The 21322-nt window shown below is 40.3% G+C and overlaps 1 protein-coding gene across 1 annotated transcript; it reads right to left on the bottom strand.

Moving 5' to 3' along the window:
- Positions 1-4304: 4304 nt before the first annotated feature.
- On the bottom strand, positions 4305-20620 carry LOC137257946 (CBY1-interacting BAR domain-containing protein 1-like). Its single transcript, XM_067795461.1, has 10 exons — positions 20548-20620; positions 17747-17862; positions 16786-16910; positions 16216-16284; positions 10009-10110; positions 9581-9586; positions 8756-8860; positions 8184-8297; positions 7386-7616; positions 4305-6363 (listed from the first exon to the last, which is right to left on the bottom strand). Exons 1-10 carry the CDS (start codon positions 20577-20579, stop codon positions 6229-6231), a joined length of 1035 nt encoding a protein of 344 aa, XP_067651562.1. The 5' UTR covers positions 20580-20620; the 3' UTR covers positions 4305-6228.
- Positions 20621-21322: the final 702 nt, after the last annotated feature.

The following is a 21322-nucleotide window of genomic DNA, read 5'->3' as shown; positions in this document are numbered from 1 at the left end:
ACAAACCACAGGGTTTGCTCATTGCTATGCGCCACCTACTTCTTGTAAAAACATGATCTCTGCACTGCTCCAACTTAGCCTTGTTTTCCAGTAAGCATTTTGTGCCATTACTTTACATTATTTTCATGTGTATGTATATTTGTTTGAAACCAGCTCAAACTTATGCAGGTTATTCTGATTAAACGTGCATATTTTATTAATATGTGAAACTGATGCTCTGTTACAGCTTATACTGATGCTGTAGTACTATCGCATTTTCACATCGTTATTTAATTAGTATCATATAAGAATTATGAACCAGATTAATCTTTCTTTAGCCTTTTACCCATCAGTACACTAAACAGCTGAAGCAAAACTGAAAAATTCCATCAAATTCTGTGAGCAACCATAATATTGAAATTTTAACAAGTTGCCAATTGCCCTTTGAAAACAAGTTCCAACCTTGATTCAAAGCTGCAGAAAGCTTTTGTAGACATGAAACTTATTATGAAAAGCAAGATTAATGGATCTCAGCTTCTCTATTGTGCGTAACATGACGTTTCAGAGTGTGTTCTTGCTCCTTCTTCAAGTGAAGGACCTTATTGGTTTGGCTTCCGTGTTGTAATTTGGCTTCCTCTTACAATTCCTACCCGGTGTAAACATTTTTGGCATGTATAACTATAAACATGTGAAATTACCCAGCATTCAGGTGAGAATTGGGCAAGGAGTAACCTTGTTGTACTTTCAGAAACATGAAGAAGATGCTCTTCATATATAATTCCATAACTTTCTGTTTTTCCAAGTTCAGAATGCTTGCAAATACTTTATCAGAGAAAGTTGTGTATTTTCCCAGCATGGCTTCTGTTAAGGAAGCAAGCTTTATCATGATCATGTAGGATACAACTTTTCACTTTAATTTCAATTTCATGTCAATATCATTTTAAATTTGAATGCTGTTGTCGAAATATTTGTGATGTTTCTGTTTAAAGACCTATGGAGATCCTCCTATGAAAATTTGACAGGTAACCTCTTTCGGAAGAGAGTGGTTTGAAGATGGAGTGTTGAAAATATAATATTGCTCTATGTATATATGTTGTAAGTTATTGCATGAGCTGTGATATATAGTACAGTCATCCCTTGCCATAGCGCGGGTCTTGGGGTCCACAGACGATCCCTCACGTTATTAGACATCCGTGTTATAGTACCTGTTGCATAATGTGGAACAAAGGCCAAGTAAAATTGTATTTTCCATGGACATAACAAAACTGCTATTTCATGTATTGTGTCCAGTCAAAACTATATCGTATTGTTTAGAGTGAAAAGAAACAAACTTTGAAAATGAAAATACACATATCACTAGACATGATAATTTAATTGTTGTTCCTGTTCTGTTGTTCCTGTTCTGTTACCTGTTATTCAGGTAAACATAAACTAAAGCCAGAAGTAATAATCAGCTGTACACAGATGTTTTGGTCCAATGTAACGGTGATTCAGTTAAAAACAATCCGATCATGTTACATAAAAGAATTTCTATTCCAGTATGAAAATAATTTATATATTAAACAGTTATTGTAACACTCAGTTGCCATCTGCACGGAATTTCACTAGTTTATGTGATTTACCACTATCAGAGCTCAACTGCAGAATTGTTGATGAGCTATTTTTGATTTCATGAAGGGGTGTGATTGCAGTTTTTTTAATGAGAGCCACGGATTATCTCACAGTTTAACTGAATTTGTGGTATTGCAAAGAGCGTTATTGTGAGGGATGACTGTACCTGTCTTACCTCAGATGACAGTTAGTCTCCACAAACACCTGCATACGTCGTTAGTAGTGTGAGGAATGAAACAGCATTGTCTTGTGTTATTTGTGCATCATATGCTTTTAAAATGTTTTAATGTTGTGGTGCACATATTTATATTTAAAGTGCTGATAGAGTAGACATATTTCTTCATTTTGCAGGTTTCCTTTCATATTTAAATGGGTAATTACAATTAATGGACGAAATAATGGTAATTGATATCGTGTGAAATATACATATGCATGTAAACAGAGCCAACGGTGCTGGCGGTATAGCTGCTGGTGACATGGACCAGAAATGTCTACTTGTACCCAACACATTACCGATATTTAACATGTTAGAAGTGTCCGCTTGGTGAAACTTCAATTATCTCCCCTGAACTTTCACACATTTGCGCTTCATTTAGGAGATAAATATCACGTGTTGGCCAATTCCCAGGTGTTATTGAGTATTTGAATCACGGAGGTTTCAAATGAAACATTCCCGTGATTCAAATACTCAATAACACCCGGAAATTGGCCAACACATGATGTTTATCGACATTGTAAACACAAAAGTAAACCAAAGGGTTTTACTGTCTGCACTCGTTTACATCGAGTACGGGTACAGCAGTGGAGTGTCATCAGCAGGCCGTTTCAGCTGGTTCCCATGGTAGCGTCTGGAGTTGCTCATTTGTGACGTCATTCCGACTTTACGTCACAATATGATTTGAATGATGTCACCACTGTTGATGACTCAACAAAACAATTGTTTGCGAGGTCAATACGCAGTGAATAGTCTCGCAGTTTCCGGGAATCTAATACCATTTGATCATGTTTTTCAACCAATCAGATTACAGAACACAGTGACAGCTGATAGGAAAGGTGCCAGCATTTGTTTAATCAGATTTCATAGTGTCATTACAAACTGATGAATTTTTGTTGTTTATATGTTAGTTACATATACTACTCATCAAATTTTAGACTCACTTAAAACACACTATCTGTCATGCATATATATATATATAATTACTTTGAAGATGAATTTCTCCCCTAGCCTTGGGGAACCAACTGCAAATTGAGTGAGTGCAATCCTCATCCAGATGAATTACATGAGGATCATGCATTATATTGCTGAAAATAGCCTTTTGGTGTAAAGTTTTGTTAAGAATTCACCAATTGTCTCTGAGTTTCATCATTTACTGAACTCATGGCAATAATCTTTTAAACAGAACAAATTTGTTTTTCAATAATACATCAGTTCATGTGTAAAGACTACCTTTAAACAGTGTGGAATATTTGGCAAAGTCTAGTTCAGAACATCTGACTGAAGTAAATGGCAACATTTACCATGTTTACACTAGTGAATCTAAACTATTGATGGTAGCATGTAACTATTCACTCATGGCTATAGTAAGCAAATGTCAATATACTTGCGAACAGTAGCCTCATTCTGAGAATGTGGGTTTGATCTTAGACTGGTCTCTTGTCCAGAGAAGTTCTAGAATCAGCACTTCAGTGAGAGGGTTGTGTGGAGTGTCTAGGGTTCTAGGGGTGTAAGATTCTGTAGTGCTGACCTGGTTCATGGCCCTTGTTATAGAGGACATCTCAGTGTACACTGTTAACAATGTCATGTCATCTCTAACTGGTCATGATCGTGACTGCAAGAAATGCTAGTAAAGATCTGCGAAAAGTTCTCTTTCTTCTTCCTTTGTGTCTAACTCTAGTCTACAATCAACACAAATAATATACCTGGTTGACTTGGTTGGTCACAATTGGCAATAATCCAGTTGTATAGCAGCAGTATGTAAATAATCAAGTCTCGACAAGACTGTCCAGTGATCAATCGCATGAGCATCGATCTGGGATATAATGACATTTGTCAACCAAGTCAGTGAACCTGACCACCCGATCACAACTCTCACGACAATCAGTATGTAAGTAACTGAGTCTGGACCAGACGATCCAATAATCAGCATCATTGTTCAATGCAGTTTGGAGCCTGATCAACTGATCCCATCAGTCACCTCTTACAACAAGCATGGATTACAGAAGACCAATTCTAAATCTGGTCTTCACGGGCTGACTTGGTTGAGACAATCCAGTGGATATTATGATCTGAATATCAGTCAAATCAAATTAAATTACCTGCATCATAATGGCATGTACCAAAGGAAAGGTGTCACAGCATTCAGGTTACTGCTGTTTCCATCTGTATTTCATCTTACTGTTGGCAAATCCAGATCCTGGCACAGCAAAAGTAAACTCTGCATTGTGTGGTGCAGTGCCTGTGACCTGGCCATTTCTCAAGTATGGAGCCTTTGAAAATGGAGTTGGATCCAAAGTATTCTAGATGTTTCACTGCATGCCATCTGGCTATCGAGGTCTTAGATGATACAGACACTGGGAGCAGAGACCACATAGTAAGATATTATGGGAGTCCCTGATGGGAGTAAGATTTATGTTAAACACCATCAGCAGGGAGACTGGCGCTGACAGACAGACTGAGGACTATATTCATGGCAGTTTTAATAAAAACACAAAAGTACTTTGAGTTTGTATTTAATGTACAAGTGATATGATATGGTACAATGATTAATCAACAAGCAGCAAAACATTGCCTAGATAAATAACAGAACCATGAACTACACGGACGGTGAAAAAAACCCAGCATACTCTGGAAAATATTTCATAACCAACAAAACCCAGTGCAGCCATAATGTGAGGTGTCAGATCTAGGTTCCAAGGGGTGATGAAGTTTTCACCCACATTCAGCAATGTACAAGCCACATTATGGCCAGGGAAAACCAGGGATGTACTTCACATGTTGTAATTATGTCGGGAAACTAATGCGTGACAAATCCCAGTGATTGTTGAGTGAGGCCATTGTGATAACAGTGATTGTTGAATGAGGATATTGTGGTAATAGTGATTGTTGAATGAGGCCCTTGTGATAACAGTGATTGTTGAATGAGGATATTGTGATACTAGTGATTGTTGAATGAGGCCATTGTGGCCTGAGTGATTGCTAAAGATGATGATAAACTGAAACGTCTCATCCAACTGTCTATGATCTATCATTGCAAATATTCCTTGAAAATGCAAATGAGCACTGTGCTGTGGCTTTAACAATGGATAAGAAGGTATTAAAAAGGTCTTAAAATGGTCTTTTGTGAAGTGACACACACCTAATGGCAGTAAATGGTTTCATACAATACATAAGTTCACTACAGAGGTAACAGAAAAAACTAAAACAATGAGATTTAAAATCAATAAAATGTAAAGTTGTTTTATGGACACAATTAGAGCAGTATGCTCTCGGCCACTGCATGCCTATTGGTCCCTAAACCCATACACTGGTACAGGGAAACAAAATGTGTTGTCAGGCTTTACATCATGAATCACACGTCAATACTAAGGCCACATATTCTCGATGAATGAAACCACGTTGACATTTTAGCTTCTGAATCCACATCATGTATTTCCAAGTTGAATCATACAATGCTATATACATGGGGAGACGGTGTATATGTTATTTACAATACACAACAGATTGGCACTCTTGTGTGACCAGTATATCACAGGCAATAAAGGCGTGGACGGATGTGACATAATATCCTGGGTGTATCTAGGGGAATTCAAGGGACAAATGGTTAGATATTTTCATCTATACAGGAAAAATGTACAATTCCCATTCTAAAACAATTCATGTTCATTGTAAATTTCTATCACATGTATAATGCCACTCTTGTCTGATAAACAAGCATGTATTCAGGTTGATTATTGTGTAAGCAAGATAAGGAATGCACAGCTTGCTGTGCACCAAAGAGATGTATGGTATAGGGGGTCAAAACACATACAAACAACCTTAGACCTGTCTGTTACAAATTCATTCTATATACTGACAAATGAAGTAATATCGATGAATGAGGGACATAGTTAACAATGCCAGTATCAAGTCCTTAGTGGATCTTCTGGATCTGGACCTCCATGAACAATAAAGCCTGGGTACACAATATATAACTTGGACTGTCCACTGGACCACCTCTTTTATCCCTTAAAACAATGACAGGAACTATTTGTCACAATAGATCATGAATACAGGAAAACTACATGAACTTCAACTTGCTTAGATATATAAAGTACTATCTTGTAAGTATATCTGGACTGTTTAGAATTAAGAACTGGTCATTTATTACTGGGCCAGTGGGGTTAGGCTTAGTCTGAGGACTGTTGTCTTTTCTTCCTACCATCCATTCATAACTTTTGCAATAAATTTTCATGTTCAAACAGAATGCTGTCAGTCTTTGTGACCTTCTCCTCCCCTAAACCCCCACCTCACCTGCCCTGTTCCCAAATTGCACTGGCCCAACCCCCTAAAGGTAATGACCAGTGCCTTAGACATGCTGTGTATGTTGTATGTAGACATCTCATGTCCCACCCGTAGATAGTCAGGAGTATTAGCAGTGATTATCGTCTCTTGGAGCCACTAGTTCTTGCAGTATCAGCTTCTGTTGTCTCATCTTCATAACTATCATCGTCGTCATCATCGTCATCTTCTTCATCGTCATCATCTTCGTATTCATCTTCACTGTCAGGTTTGCGCTGTGAATACATTACAGGACAGTAGGAGCATAAGGACATGTGAATCAAGCAAGTTTGAAAAACATTTCCATCTAAGATGCTGACATAAAAAGCTATCAGTAAGCATGAGTGAGTAAGTGAGCGGGGAAGTATGGTTTCACGCTGACTAAGCAGAATTGTTACGATTTCTCAATTACATAGAACTTTAGGAATTGTGTCCAAACACAACCTTGTACGCATGTGGGCAATCGAACCTGGCTCCTCAGCGTGATGAGCAGATGCTTTAACCACTAGACTACCCCACCGCCATTGTACATTACTGCATCACTGTGGCATCTACACCCAAAAAGGAAGCAAGATGGATCATTGTGTTTTTCTTGGGTTTTCATTAGTACAAATAAACATTTCGGAACTAACAAAAGCAAAACTGTTCTAGAATGCAGACACCTGATTATTTTAACATTCAAAATTTACTTTGATTTCACCTAATGCCTGGGTGGCCTGATTTTAACACAGGGACGTTAAGAACCAAACTGAAATATCTCTTGGAAATGAGATTGGAAATTAATTAACTCATGTCTCAAAACCAGGAAATACATATGTTTTTTTCTAACTTTAATGCAATGTAAATCTTAATTTAATGTTTTTATTGAAATTGTATTTTAGGATTCACCAAAATATTCTAAATATGAAATGTCAGTACAACTGTACTCAGAGCAACTTAGAATACCATAAATGATGGCAATGAGTGGGATATATTTGGCATCAACTCAGTGACAGATTTATACCTACAACAACCTGCATGACTGTTTGGAGACATCTGCTATGAGGTGAGGGTCATATGACATATACCCACCACAACCTCTGTGACTGTTTGGGTGCCTGCTGTAAGGTGAAGATTATATCACACATACCTACTTACTACAACCTGTGTGACTGTTTGGGGAACTGCTGTGAGGTCAAGGTCATATATGACTTAATACAAGCTATGTGACTGTTCAGGGCCCCTGCTGTAAGGTGAAGGTCATATGACATACACCTACCACGACCTGTGTGACTGTTCGGGGAGCTGGCTGTGAAGTTGGTGTCCGCTGGGTTGTGCTATGGGCAGGGGAAGACTTGGCTGAATTAGGGAGACGGCGCTGACTGGTGGGTGTGACGTCCACTGATGGCGGAGCACGACTAGAGTTGAGTGAGGCATCTGATGCCGACCTTGCTAGGCTGTGACGGGAAGTTGATGAACCACTTGATGGCCTGGTTTGTTTTCTAAATTCCTGTAAAATTATTTAATTATAAACAATTTCACAAGGTTAAACACATTCATTCAGAACAATTCCATCAAGAAATCACATAAATGATCACAATATTCAAGACACTTTATTCAGTTAAATGTTTCCAACAAACCCTCTATGTTTCTATAAAACTGATAAGTGTCACCAGGCAATCAACACATTCCACAAATGTTCAACATGACAAGAAGTTTAAATCATGAGGAATTTGAATCTCCCAAACAAGCATAATGTGTTTGGCTGTGGTGTATGCTCCAGGAGAGGTTTAGAAACCCATGAAAACCTCGTATGTGTGATCGGATCCTGAAACCTCTCTCTTCACTGACATGTGCCCAAAACCTTTCCATCTTCCAGCACCATTCACACCACATGCTAGACTCACAAGTTATAATTATGCAGCTGATCTTATTGTTTTCCACTACACTGCATCATACCTGGTTCCTGCATAGCAATCTTAGTAACGCAAATAGAACTCCGATTAGGCAGCTAATGCTGACAACTGCTGAAGGTAACCATGGTAACTCCAGATCTCAACAGATGACGTCTGCTTACCTCGAGGTCGTCTTCTGGGTCTATGACTGCCAGACTTTGAAAACACTTCGTGTACATCTCAAGGGCCTTAGCATGGAACATCATCTCAATGCTCACAAATTCTGAGAGTATTTTCTGCAATATTCATGAAAGAAGCCTATTACAAAAACACTTGACAGAACATCAGGTTGAGGGGTTGGCTTACACAATTCAGGCTAGAACTGCAGCAACAGAGTTTTATACGATAAATCTGGGGTGTTTGTCAATGTGGAAGAACTAAATGTGCTTTGCATTTACAATGAACTCCATGAAGATTTTACATTTATGAAATAATACAAAACACAATGATAACCTTATAATCTTTCATTACACTTTTCTTGTTAATAAATTCCAGTAAGATACTCTTGGTCAGTTTTCTGCAGACTTCTGTCACCTCACTACTTCACTACTTCAAAGGATGCCCATGTATGGGACAATACATACAGGTGTGACATGCAACAGCACAACAAAATCACATGACAGGTTATTCTGACATTACATTATCAGTACATACTGCCTGCAGTTTTGAATGCAATACATTTCTCCATTCCTACCTTTAAATCCTGCACCTTCTTGGTCTCAAATGTATCCATCTGTTGTTCAAGGGCCTTCGAACTCCGGGATGCATCCACGCTGGCCTTCTGTAGGTTAGTTTCTGCCTAAATGACAGATAAAATAATCATTAATACTTTGATACTTATTTGATTGTTACCATAGTTACAAAAATATACAAATGCATTGTTTGTAATGTACTGGTATATTTATTTCACTTACAAGATGATTAATCTTGTTTATATGAAACTCACTATCTTTTAGTAATCTGGTCTTGTGTTGTTTTCTCCCATCAGATTCTACTCTGAACATATTGCCTGTCATATGTTAGTGAATGATTCAGCTCTCCTACAGTGTGTGATCTGGTCATGTGTTTTAGATTCTCTAAAAATATAAGTTAGTGAATGATTCAGTATGGTTTATGCTGCTTTTAGAAATATTCTTGCAACATCAGTGAAACTGGCACAACAAATGGGCTTCACACATAGTTCTCATTAGAGGAATCAAACCCAGATCTGAGGAGTGATGAGGGAATGCTTTAACCACTTGGCTACCCCACCAACAAGTCTGCCATAAGAAAAGTTCACTGGAGTGAATGACTGGAATACTAGACCAGTGCTATGATGTTCCTCGGCCTGAACATTGGTACAATATGTGAACATTCTTGATAACTGTATCTTGAGTTACACCCAACAGATCTCCAGGACATGTACTGGTGCTATAACTACTGCAGTTCTGAAAGATACATTGTGACAGTGATGCAGTCAAGCAGGTGCCCTCATCTTGGCGACCATGACTCCCACCTGCACAGCCACCACTACATTTACCTGTGTCTGGGACTCTGTCAAGGAAGATATACTATGTCAAACAAAATACATTTACAAGATGTGTGCAGCCAGTTCTTGGTATGAAGGCTATCTCATAAAATCTAAAAATAATGCTAATATATATAATCAAGGGGACATTACTCAAAAGCAGTATTTGTTAAACCTAAACCAGAAATCTGATTTCCCTGACAATTTCCCTTGAAATGATACCACCTGATGGACTCTCGTACAGGGTAAGTGGACACAGCTTGTTAACACGTGTTTCTTTCAAGTTCATTCTTACATCCTCCATGGCTACTTTACCAACCTGCCCTGAAATAATGACAAAAGTTCTTAACAGATAAGGAGATAATGATTTCTAAAGGTATTCACAAAGGGCCAACATGGAGGGTAGAATATTGTGTTTGTGTTAGTTAAGACAAGGATACAATCTGTCTGCGATCCCCTGGGTTCTTCTGCTTCACTTTGTCCAGCTTCTTCCTCTGTTGTTGTTCTTTGTCTCGGGCAGCAAACGCCGCCTTCAGCTCATTCTGCAAGACAGATATTGTGATTCCTTGACATTTCATTGGCTAATCATTCACTTTATTCTGAATCACATATGCACGAGCTCAAATAAAATTAGGTTTCACTTCAATGGAATACTGTTTCCTGATTGGCACAAATTATACAAACCTGTAGAGGTAACAAATTCTTTGAAGAAAATCCTCCTTGGGGTACATATAAGCATTTTTATGTCCATTAAAAATCCCTATGACTGTTGTAACTATTTTCATAATAAAATATTTACAAAACAAAAAACGCGTTTTTGTCTTGTGAGACCACCCTTATAGGGGCCCTCAGGCCCCCTACAGCCAAGAGCAGGTAACTCTGGCCGTCTACCTCGCACCTCACTTTTCAGGGGCGTGACAAAGCTGAGGACCCGCTTGTCAAGCATATATGCCCATTGGCTAAAAATTGGGAAACCCCAAAGAACAAACCCCGCCCATCCAATTCAAAGTTTGGAGACGTGGGCATAAGGGAAACTCGCCAAACTGAAAAACCTGTCCATACCACATTAGCAAGCTAAGTGGGGAAATGGATAGGAAAGTAAGGCACCAAGCCAAGGGAAGGCGGGACTAAAAAACCATCACCAAATACCAAGACCAGGCAAATAGGAATGGATAGCAATCCACCACCAAGTGCAAACAGACATAGTCTACAAAGCTTAATCAGCTTGAGCAGCGCTACTCTGTCCACTGCGGAGAACTGACTGACCGAACCGAGCACGCTCTCGTGAGTGTCTGTCCAGTTGGTAATGCCGGATAAACGTGCTCGGACGGCTCCAAATACCCGCTGAGCAGATATCCTCAATGGGCAGAGCAGTGGCATATGCTTTTGACATGGCCACTGCTCTCACTGAGTGAGCTTTCAACCCCTCTGGGGGAGATAAGCCCTTATGTATATAGGCCATGCAGATTGCCGATACAATCCATTGGGATACTGTCTGTGTATTAGCCGGACAACCAGCTATGCCACCGCCATAACAGCAAAATAGCTGTTTCTCCGTATGGAGTAAGGCTGTTCACCCACTGAATCCTGGGATTGGGGTGAGGCTGGCCGTCCTGGGATAGTAGGTTCGGTCGCCGTGGTAATAGTACAGGTGGCTGCCCTAGCGACCTGAGTATTACCGGAAACCAGCGTTGAGACGGCCATAGAGGTGCGAGAAGCACTAGTAGCTGCGCTGGTTGGGTGGCAAGCTGAGACAAAACTTTGGAAATCAGGGGAATTGGTGGAAATGCCCACAACACCCTGACTGTCCAGTCCAGCTGGAAGGCGTCCGCGACAATCGCGCTCGGATCCAGAATCCGAGAACAAAAAAACGGAATCTGGTTCGTCACTCCAGAGGCAAACGGATCCACCTGGAACGACCTAAACAACTGGTAGATAATCCCGAATATCTCCTGATCGAGCAACCACTCGTGGGGAGCTAGAACACATCGTGATAGCGCATCTGCATGCACATTGTCTACACCTGGGAGATAGACAGACTTAACCCCTATGCTGAACTGATCGCACCATAGCAGAAACTGCCACGCCTCCTGAAGAAGCGACGGAGACACCTTGCTTCAGAATGTAGGACATCGCCGTCTGGTTGTCCATCTCTAGATGAACCACTCGGCTTCGAACCTGATCCACGAAGCGTTCGATCACCAACCTCACAGCTCTCAACTCTAGCACACTGATGTGCAAGGTCGCCTCGTGCTCGGACCATGTGAGGTCCCGACACTGTGAGGTCTCCCAGGACGCCCTCCCACCCTGTGAGGGAGGCATCCGTCTCAACTGTGAGTGACGGTACTGGAGTCATCAGAGGTAAACCTTTGGATAGATTCCCGGTATCTGTCCACCACCGCAAGTGAGGTATCAACCACTGGGGAATAGCCAGATTCTTCTTGTAGCTCTCTGAGTGGGACCACTGTTGTGCTCACGCCTGCTGAATGGGACACATTCTCAGATGTACACACCAAACTATGTCCACCGTCGCCGCCATGTTGCCTAGCAACTGAAGCCACGTTCGTGCCGAGGCAATAGGGGACTGTAGGAACCTTAACACTATGCCCTGTACCTTGATAATGCTTTCTTGGGACAGAGAAACCACCCCTCAGGTTGTCTCGAACCTCGCCTCCAAGAAAACCAGATCCTGATTCGGCACCAGTTCTGATTTTTTTTTTTCACATTGCCTGGTGAGAATATCCATCACCAACTGTTGTTCTGAGGATCAATCCCCCGTACCGAGGGATACCTCCGAAAGAATGCACGAGGTGCCCGCCGACAATGACAACGGACCTAGAAGAGCCAAGTTGCCTGAACCAACCGACCCATGGGTTACCGACGAACCCGTGTGCCGAGACCCCATGGGATCGGCTGCCGAAACAGGGACCCCCGGTGCACTGAGTGGGACCGAGGCAGGCAGCAAAGCCGGTGCTCAGGAACCACCAGTGAGGTTGCCGGTGACCAACGGTACGAGACCCAATGGACCAGTGCCGGGAAGCGGAACTGCATCCAAGCTGGAGCCCGGTGCAGAACTCGCCGAACCAGCAAGGAGGCCGTCACTGGAGCCTGAGCTCGGATCGGACACTCCTCCAGGGACAGCACCTGTGCCCAAGCCTAGGCCCGAGGTTTCTCCTGCCGGAGATTGGACATCGCGTCCGTGATCAAGGACCGGACAGACGACATCTGCTGCTGTAAAAGAGATGAAATATCTGATAATGTGAGTGGTGTGGGGGGCCGGAATTTTAGAGGTAGAGGGGAGAGAAGAAGAGGAGGGTACATCCCCCGACTGAGCCCGCTTGCTCCCTGGACCTTCTGAAGAAGAGCTAGAGCTCTTCTTACCCTTCCCCTTGACCTTTTTGGAGGGCGGGTCCTGTGCCCAAATATCTCCCCTCGCCTGTAACAGGTTGTTATAAAACATGCAGTCGGCCGCCTGGCTCTTGATAGTGCGTGGCGAAAAAGCCCAGTACTTATCACAGGCTTGATCATCATGGTGTTCCTCCGCTAAGCACCTCAGACAAATCAGATGTGGGGCTTGAGGTGGAAGAGTATTACCACACGAAGTGCAGGGGCGGAACTGTAACAACCAGAACCAACCTAATGGTAACTGATGTACAGAAAATATACACAATTAAACACACTATAAGCAAAATATAAACGCACGGGCGATAATAAATTGCTAAACCCAAAGTAAAGTACATTTAACCCAGCTGAACAAATTGTATAAGTGGATAAATGCAATATACAGGCGTGTACATATAACAGTGTGACACCATGATAAAAGACACTAAAAAAGAAGCCAGCCACATGGCAGGAAGACAGGACCTGACTGGCAAAAGTTACAACAATTTATGAATGAAAATTTCAGCCATGAAATTCCAACTAACGCCCGTGCGAAAAGGAAAGGAACCATACATACAGTTGCTGACTCTTTTTCACTCATCTCTAAGGTTTGTAGGATTCGAAGCTATACTTGAATGGACGCGACCGTTCACTTGAACGACAGCATGAAAAGTGAGGTGCGAGGTAGATGGCCAGAGTTACCTGCTCTTGGTTGTAGGGGGCCTGAGGGGCCCTATAAGGGTGGTCTCACAAGACAAAAACGAGTTTATTGTTTTGTAAATATTTTATTATGAAAACAGTTACAACTGTCGTAGGGATTTTTAATGGACATAAAAATGCTTATATGTACCCCAAGGAGGACTTCTTCTGAAAAAGAATCAATGTTTGCATTGCATCACTGAAATGAATGGATGCTTGTAGTAAAAGGCAACTAATGGGATTGGGTGTTTAGTCTCGCTGACTTGGTTGATACATGTCATTGGTTCCTACTTGTGCTCGATGCTTGGTTTGTTTATGATGCATTTATTCAAGATTTTGTGTTTTTTTAAGGGTACCAAGATAAAAAGTCAACCAAAATGGAGATCGTGAAACTGGAACATAATGGAACCAATTTGCCCGAGGTTGACAGATAATATGCAGTAAAATAAAATATAAAAATAGCTTCATTTGCATCATTCTCTTGGTGAGACTACATACTTTTTTACCAACCCTCGTACACACAACACAGACTATCACAACAAAACACATCATGCTCTGTAGACACAGCAATGTGTTTTTAGTGAAATGTTCTTGTGCCTATTACAGAGAAATGGAGCAGAAGTGGGGCTGACTTGGATACCATGGTTACATATACGAAAAACTGAACAGTTCAACAATGAACCATTTCAAAGACATCATACTTTTGTTGTTGCTATTGAATTTCAGTCTGAGAATCAATGACTATTCTGAATGTGCATTCTAAACAATGATGAATGATATTGAACAAACATATGAATATCAACTTCTTTTATTTCACATCTTTTATAAATAGAAGAAGTTGTTATTCATAAGTTTGTTCAATTGAATCAATATTGTTTGTCCCAGCTTCTAGAGTGCCACTCAAAGAAATGAAAAGTGATGTAACCATTGATTATCATTGCAGAATTATTAAGAAACCATTTATCAACCATAACATGACATACAATCAAGAAATAATGTTATCATGAAAGGTACTTCTGCTCATTGATTTTCCTTCAAGACAAAGCAGAATTATCATACTTTCTCAAATACATCAACTTTAGGAATTGTGCACAAACAGAAAATATTACAGTGACAATCTATGTCATGAGGACCTTGTGAATGGGAGTGAGTGAGTATGGTTTTACGCCGCACTCAGCGGCCTGTGAATACAGTCGAACTCTGTTCACTCAGACCCCACATATCTGGAAACCCTGTCTTTCAGACAATTTTTATGTTAAATGAAACTAATGTTCAGTAATTGTACTCGCTAAACTGGACCCAGCAGTTCAGGACCCGGAGGGTGAATTTTCAAACCATTCCAACAAATTTCCATTGAAAGTTATCCGAACAGGAAGATCTGTGCACATGTGCATGTGTATGTGTCACGTCCCTACCGTTTACCGCACAACTATGTGATTTCATTCTTAATCTATCGCTAGGCATTTGATGTGAATTGATTAATTTGCCATCGAAACCCAGGGACACCTGTCACTCAGGTTGTTCATTAGGATTTGGTGGGTGTGAGAACATCTCATCAGTAACAAAAACAAATGTTAAGTAGGATTACGGTAAACTACACTGTAATTGTACAGTATAACACTTTTAAATCAACTGATATTATCTGTCGTGATGCAAGTTAAATATAGCCTGCTACATGATGTAAGTCATATGATCCCATCCGGAAGTTTACTTTCTGCAGACAGCATAAGTTTGACATGATGTCATATGTTTTCAGGGCATTTAAAATAAAAAAAAGAATAAGCAATTGGCAAAACTGATACTTTATGTCAATGATTTATGTTTTTCATAACCTGAAGCTTCTCATGCTACATGATTACATCCAAGACAACCTTGACAACTTGTAACCTACATTCTGCCTTCCATGCCTTATTGGTACACTTATATGTTATAATGATTCACATTCACTGTTATTACTACTGAGTGTTGATTTATTGATACATGTATATGTACATGAAATTTTTTTTCACTTTTTGCTTGTTTGATCCAGTTGACTGGATATCTCGCTATCTGGACGATTTTTGACTGAAACCAAAATGTCTGGATATACAGAGTTTGACTGTAATTGACTCTGGACCAGACAATCCAGTGATCAACAGCATGAGCATCTATCTGCACAAATGGGAACCGATGACCTGTTAATCAAGTCGGCGAGTCTGACCACCTGATCCTGTTAGTTGTTTCTTACGACAAACATTGTCGCCCTTTGTGGCAAGCATGGGTTACTGTTATGGATCTTCTCTAGTCCCTTGTGAATGGAAGAGGTTTAGTACCACTTGGGTATGACCACTGATACATCACATTAATGATTTGTTGTAGCAAGTGGACAGAGTGAGTGAGTTAATTGGGTCTTATGCTGCTTTTAGAAACATTCCAGCAATATCACAACGGGGAATGCCAGAAATGGGCACACACAGTACCCATGTGGGGAATCAAACCTGGGCCTTCCGTCCCTACCATACATTCCATAAATGTATATTCCAGCAGTATATAATACTGTAGAAATTTACACCTGGAACAATACATACCTTTGTCTGTTTACACATCAAGCCATAGTTACTGAGGGGTGCTACCACTTTGCTCTCTAGACGACTAACCTGAAATATCATAACAGTGAAATATACTATGCCAACAATAACAAACAGATTGTATTGTGATGTATTCTGAACACATAAAACATAAATATCAGCAAAAGAATACAATATGGCAGTGCAAGATCAATGTCACATTCACATATATTCAGGCGACAATGAACTCATTTAACAGCTATTTTTTGTTCGATACAACCCTGGTTTATCACTATATACGTAATAACCATTTCTACTAAAATACACAGCTGAGACCACTTTGTTATATCCACTAGTTTGTTATTAGCATTACTGGAATAAATGTTTTGACTGTTCTCTAATGCCACAGCCACAATATTGAAGCCATATGACAGTTATTACAAATAAATGTAGTTTACTGTATGTAACAGTAGCTTAAAAGTTATCAAGCGTAAGCTCAATACTGTTACTCGTCTCTGATAATCACATGGATTGAATCAATTCCTGGAATCACAGAGTGACTTGAAGTGTGAGTTCCATCAGTCTACCTACCTGGGCCTCCCTGTAGTCTTGTATAGCGGATAGGTTTTCTGCAAAATGCGTGAATCCTTTCTTAAGTGTGAGGCTCATTGTCTCGTACTCTGCATAATTCACTAAATCCTTAGCCATTTGGTCACCTGAAAAAATCAGTAGAAATCTATAATTGCAATCTCAGATTATAAGGTCAGCATGTACACAGTCTCATCAAAATCAGATATTATCTCATACCATTAATTCCTGTGTAAGCATCTGACAATACCTATGATATTTGTTCTTGTGACCAATCGAAGGTCAGCTTCCTAAAATAATCCAGGTTACCTTTCTCTCCAACCTTGGAAAATTTTGATTGTAGCAAAAGAAAAGTGCAGACAGAGCACAAAATTATACGAATTCTCAACAGACCACATATTTGATCTACCTGCAAGGATGCATGAAAGTCGCAAGTGTCACTACACAGCTTAATGTTCTCTATTTATTATCTCCATTTTCCAAGTACAGAAACCAGTCAAGACACAGCCTGGTTGGTTAGAACATAACATAGAGGTAGTCAGATGTGCTTGTGGAGAAGTTATATATATCAGGGGTACCAATCTGGCAATTATTGACACAGAAAAAGATACATTCACCAACCAGAAAATTTTATGTACTTGTATTTTTCACAATAAATAAGGACAATACATTTAAGAAAACTGAGGTGTATTAGATATCTTTATTTTCAGTAGACCTGATGAACATTAAGCCTTGACAATAGTGACACAGCTAGCTACACAAATGAAATGCAATGTGAGAATATGACAGTTAGGACAACCGATGAATACATGATCAGTGATGATGGAATATTTATGTTCTATGGCCTGCTTCATCCTATGATAATACTGCATTACTATCATGGCTTCAAGTTTATCTGGACTGTAATAGTGTTACATAAGGGTTTCAAATACTGTGAGAGTGTCCAATGTAAAGGCTTTCGTACCTTTGTCTCTGATATGTGCCGACTTTCTGGTGTAGGAAGAGAGCGTGTCACATAGCTGTCCGAGGTGTTTCTCCGTGGCCGTGATGCGGTCCTGTATCAACTTTGACTGCATTTCACTGTAACATCAACAGCAAGAAGATGTAAAACTGTTTGCACACAATACATATAGCTGGGTGGAATTAATGGAATCTTGTTGATGCATTTACCTGATGAGCAGTCAGATGTAAGTTTGTTTTGATAAGGGTGTAGGTGAAACGAGGTGTAGGCAATATGGGGTCGGACTGGTCATACGCCACTTTGCCGGAGAGCTGATGTGATGATAATGGATTAAGAGTTGCTAGTATGTCAGCTGTAATCTGTTTTCAGTCAGTAGATGGATGTTTAGCAGACTGAGTTCGATCTTACGAGGGGAAGTCAATAAGTTCATAGAAGTGGGTGCTGATATATCCTTGGTGATGTTGTCATTGGTGTTATTATTGAGTTGATTCACCTGTGACTCTGTATACTGATACCCAACCTTCCTCGAGCATTTACTTGAGAGTTAGAGCCTTTAAAAGACGATTACCATGCACAAATCATGGAAACCTCCAAAACTGAGTTTCGTGCAGTTATCAAGTTTCTCACTAAAGAAGGTGCGAATGCAACCGAAATCCACAAATGCATGATCAATGTGTATGGCGAGGAAGCCCCTCAATATTCCACTGTGGCAAAATGGTCAGCTGAGTTTAAGCGAGGTCGCAGCTCCTTGGAAGATGACCCACGGTCAGGAAGACCTTCTGAAGACATTACAGAAGATACAATTGCCCGGATCCAACGCTTAATTATGTCCGATCGGAGAATAAAGGTGGACGAGATAGCTTCAGAGTGTGGCATTTCACATGGAAGTGTTTGCACAGTGATCCATGAACACCTGCACATGTCCAAGGTATCCGCAAGATGGGTCCCTCGTAACCTAAATGCACATGATCGTCACCAGAGAGTTGAATCCAGTCGTGAGCTGTTGGACATCTACAACGCTGATCCTGATAACTTTCATGCTCGTCTGGTTACTGGGGATGAAACCTGGATTCATCACTGGGATCCCGAAACCAAACAAGAATCCATGCAGTGGAAGCACAGGCATTCTCCTGCACCCAAGAAGTTCAAAACACAACCTTCTGCTGGCAAGATCATGGCAACCGTTTTCTGGGATTCAAAGGGTGTGATTCTCATAGACTATAAACCACCTAAAACTACGATCACAGGGGCTTACTATGCTGACTTGTTGAAAAGATTGAGAGCGGCCATCAAAGAGAAGAGGCGTGGGAAGTTGACAGCTGGAGTCATGCTTCTCCACGACAATGCACCAGTCCACAAGAGCCGTGTTGCACAAGCTTCTCTTCAACAATGTGGCTTCGAACAACTAAACCATCCCCCATACAGTCCAGATCTGGCCCCCAGCGACTACTATCTGTTTCGCAATTTGAAATCTCACTTGCGTGGAACAAGATATGCCAATGATGATGACCTCAAGGCAACAACAGAGGCGTGGCTGAGGGACCAATCTGAAGACTTCTATTTCAAGGGCATAGACAGTCTCAAAGACAAATGGGCAAAATGCATCGAGGTTCAGGGAGACTATATTGAAAAATAAAACCAATATCACAACCATTGTGTTCTGTTTTATATCGAGTTCTATGAACATATTGACTTCCCCTCGTAATTACCTTGTGGCTGCATATAAAGGATCTACACATGGTTCCATCATTGCAAAATGGCAAATGCTCAAGTTAACATTCAGTTCATTCAGAATTCAAGGAGAGGTAGACACGTACTCTATCAACAAAAAAGGACCAAGTTAATTGGAAATGGTGTAAGACAGGTTGTCCTTCAACCGCCAACACTGTCAGCATGTTCTCAGTAGTTCAAGGCGCATATACAACCATGAAGAAATGAAATAAACTTCCTTTTCCATTGTGTATGATATATAGTCCCCTTGATGTACGGTGTGACATTACTGACAAATAAATGACATAATCTAAGCACCAATACAGAATATTCACTATAACATAAATTGTTCTTATGGTAATAGTTCAGCTTGTACCCCCTACCCCAATCCAAAGCCAAATTCAAACTGACATGCAAACCTCACTCTAAATATACATTAAATAAACCATATTTCAGTGTTGGAATATTACACCAAGGAAGGTGGAAATATTCTAGGGGGGGTCGGGCGGAAGTCTTTCCATTCTTATTATTGCTGCAATTATGGGGTACTGATTTCACGTTGTTCAAATGCTGCATTTTATCTGGACGAAACTTGTTGACCGTGAAGCACCATATCTAACACATATAAAATGATTATGTAAAATCAGGTTAACTTTCATTGTTATGATTCCAGCTTTTCGTTCTACAGAGAAACGACATTATTGCGACTGAACTGAACACAGTGTAACAAGACGATTTTACCCTCAGCGTTCGATAATAATCATAGCCCACTGACAGCTCTATAAGTCAGCTGTTCGGTGAGTAAGGCATTAGACTCAAAATTACCTAAGTACTTGATGGACATATTGACTGCCAGTCTTATGTCATATAACCTGGATATAAGTGTGTTTAAAATTCCCTATGATTGGATTAATCGATTCAATGAAGCGAATAAGTGGCTGATAAACAAGTCGGAGCTTGAATGACAACCCTTCCCTTCACCTGTCAACCTTCACCAAGATCGAACATGTTGATATTTTCAGTAGAACTGAGAGATCCTTCATCATGGATAAACAACTAACATATAAAATACGATTCCAGTTTCATTATGTTACCTCGCGCGTATTTCAGCCCCCGATCGACTCATCTCGACATATGTATCTCTCGATTACAGCTGCAAATATTTTGAGTTGGATTTTCGTAACTTCGCGGTTGAAGAGCAGGGACCGATTATTGTTGGAATTTAAACTGGCGCGTTTGTAGTGAAGACGTATCACATTCCAAATTAGATTCGACATCAAAACAAGTACGATTTCATAGATCAGCACTTTTATTTCTATTTATTTATTTATGCATTAAATATCAACTCCATAAAATTTGACAAGTACAACATTGAGGCATTTGAGGTACAACTCCTAACACTGACGTGGCGATACCTTTCATATATATTTACCACAAAAGCGCAGTGATAAATTTGGCGATGTCAAGCCTTTCGTACAGATGTTCAAACTTCATAATCTTTCAGGAGCATATATGGCTTGACAGCCATGAAATAATGACATATGTTATGTCTATTAAGTGATAATAGATATTTGAATATTCGATTTTCGAAAAGAAAAAATATGATCTCATCGAGAATAAAAAGTGGAAATGAACTTCAAAAGGCTTGTGCACCTCCCATTCGCACAATCCACCTTTGCCCTGAAATTTTGTAAAAATTACCACGCCCCGCTTTCTCAAAAAGCTGTATCCGCCCGTGTTGTTCACTATTAAAGTCATAGTACTGTTATCGAAAGTATATGTGTGTGAACTAAGCAAAATTCACGGAACAGACGCACATTACAGCAGGTCTCTGTGTAGATATTACGCAACAGTTTGTTTTTATCATAA

This window comes from Haliotis asinina, chromosome 12, assembly GCF_037392515.1.
Source record: "Haliotis asinina isolate JCU_RB_2024 chromosome 12, JCU_Hal_asi_v2, whole genome shotgun sequence".
NCBI lineage: Eukaryota > Metazoa > Mollusca > Gastropoda > Lepetellida > Haliotidae > Haliotis > Haliotis asinina.
Note: the sequence above shows the minus strand (reverse complement) of the source record. Positions and strands in the feature narration are given on the sequence as shown.

Excerpts from the sequence above, each read along its gene's own strand:
- LOC137257946 (XM_067795461.1), bottom strand. The coding sequence starts at position 20,579 with ATGAGTCGATCGGGGGCTGAAATACGCGCGAG. Across the intron at positions 7,617-8,183 it reads ACCCAGAAGACGACCTCGAG|GAATTTAGAAAACAAACCAG; the intron begins GTAAGCAGACGT and ends ATAATTTTACAG. Across the intron at positions 6,364-7,385 it reads GAACAGTCACACAGGTCGTG|CGCAAACCTGACAGTGAAGA; the intron begins GTAGGTGTATGT and ends ATGTATTCACAG.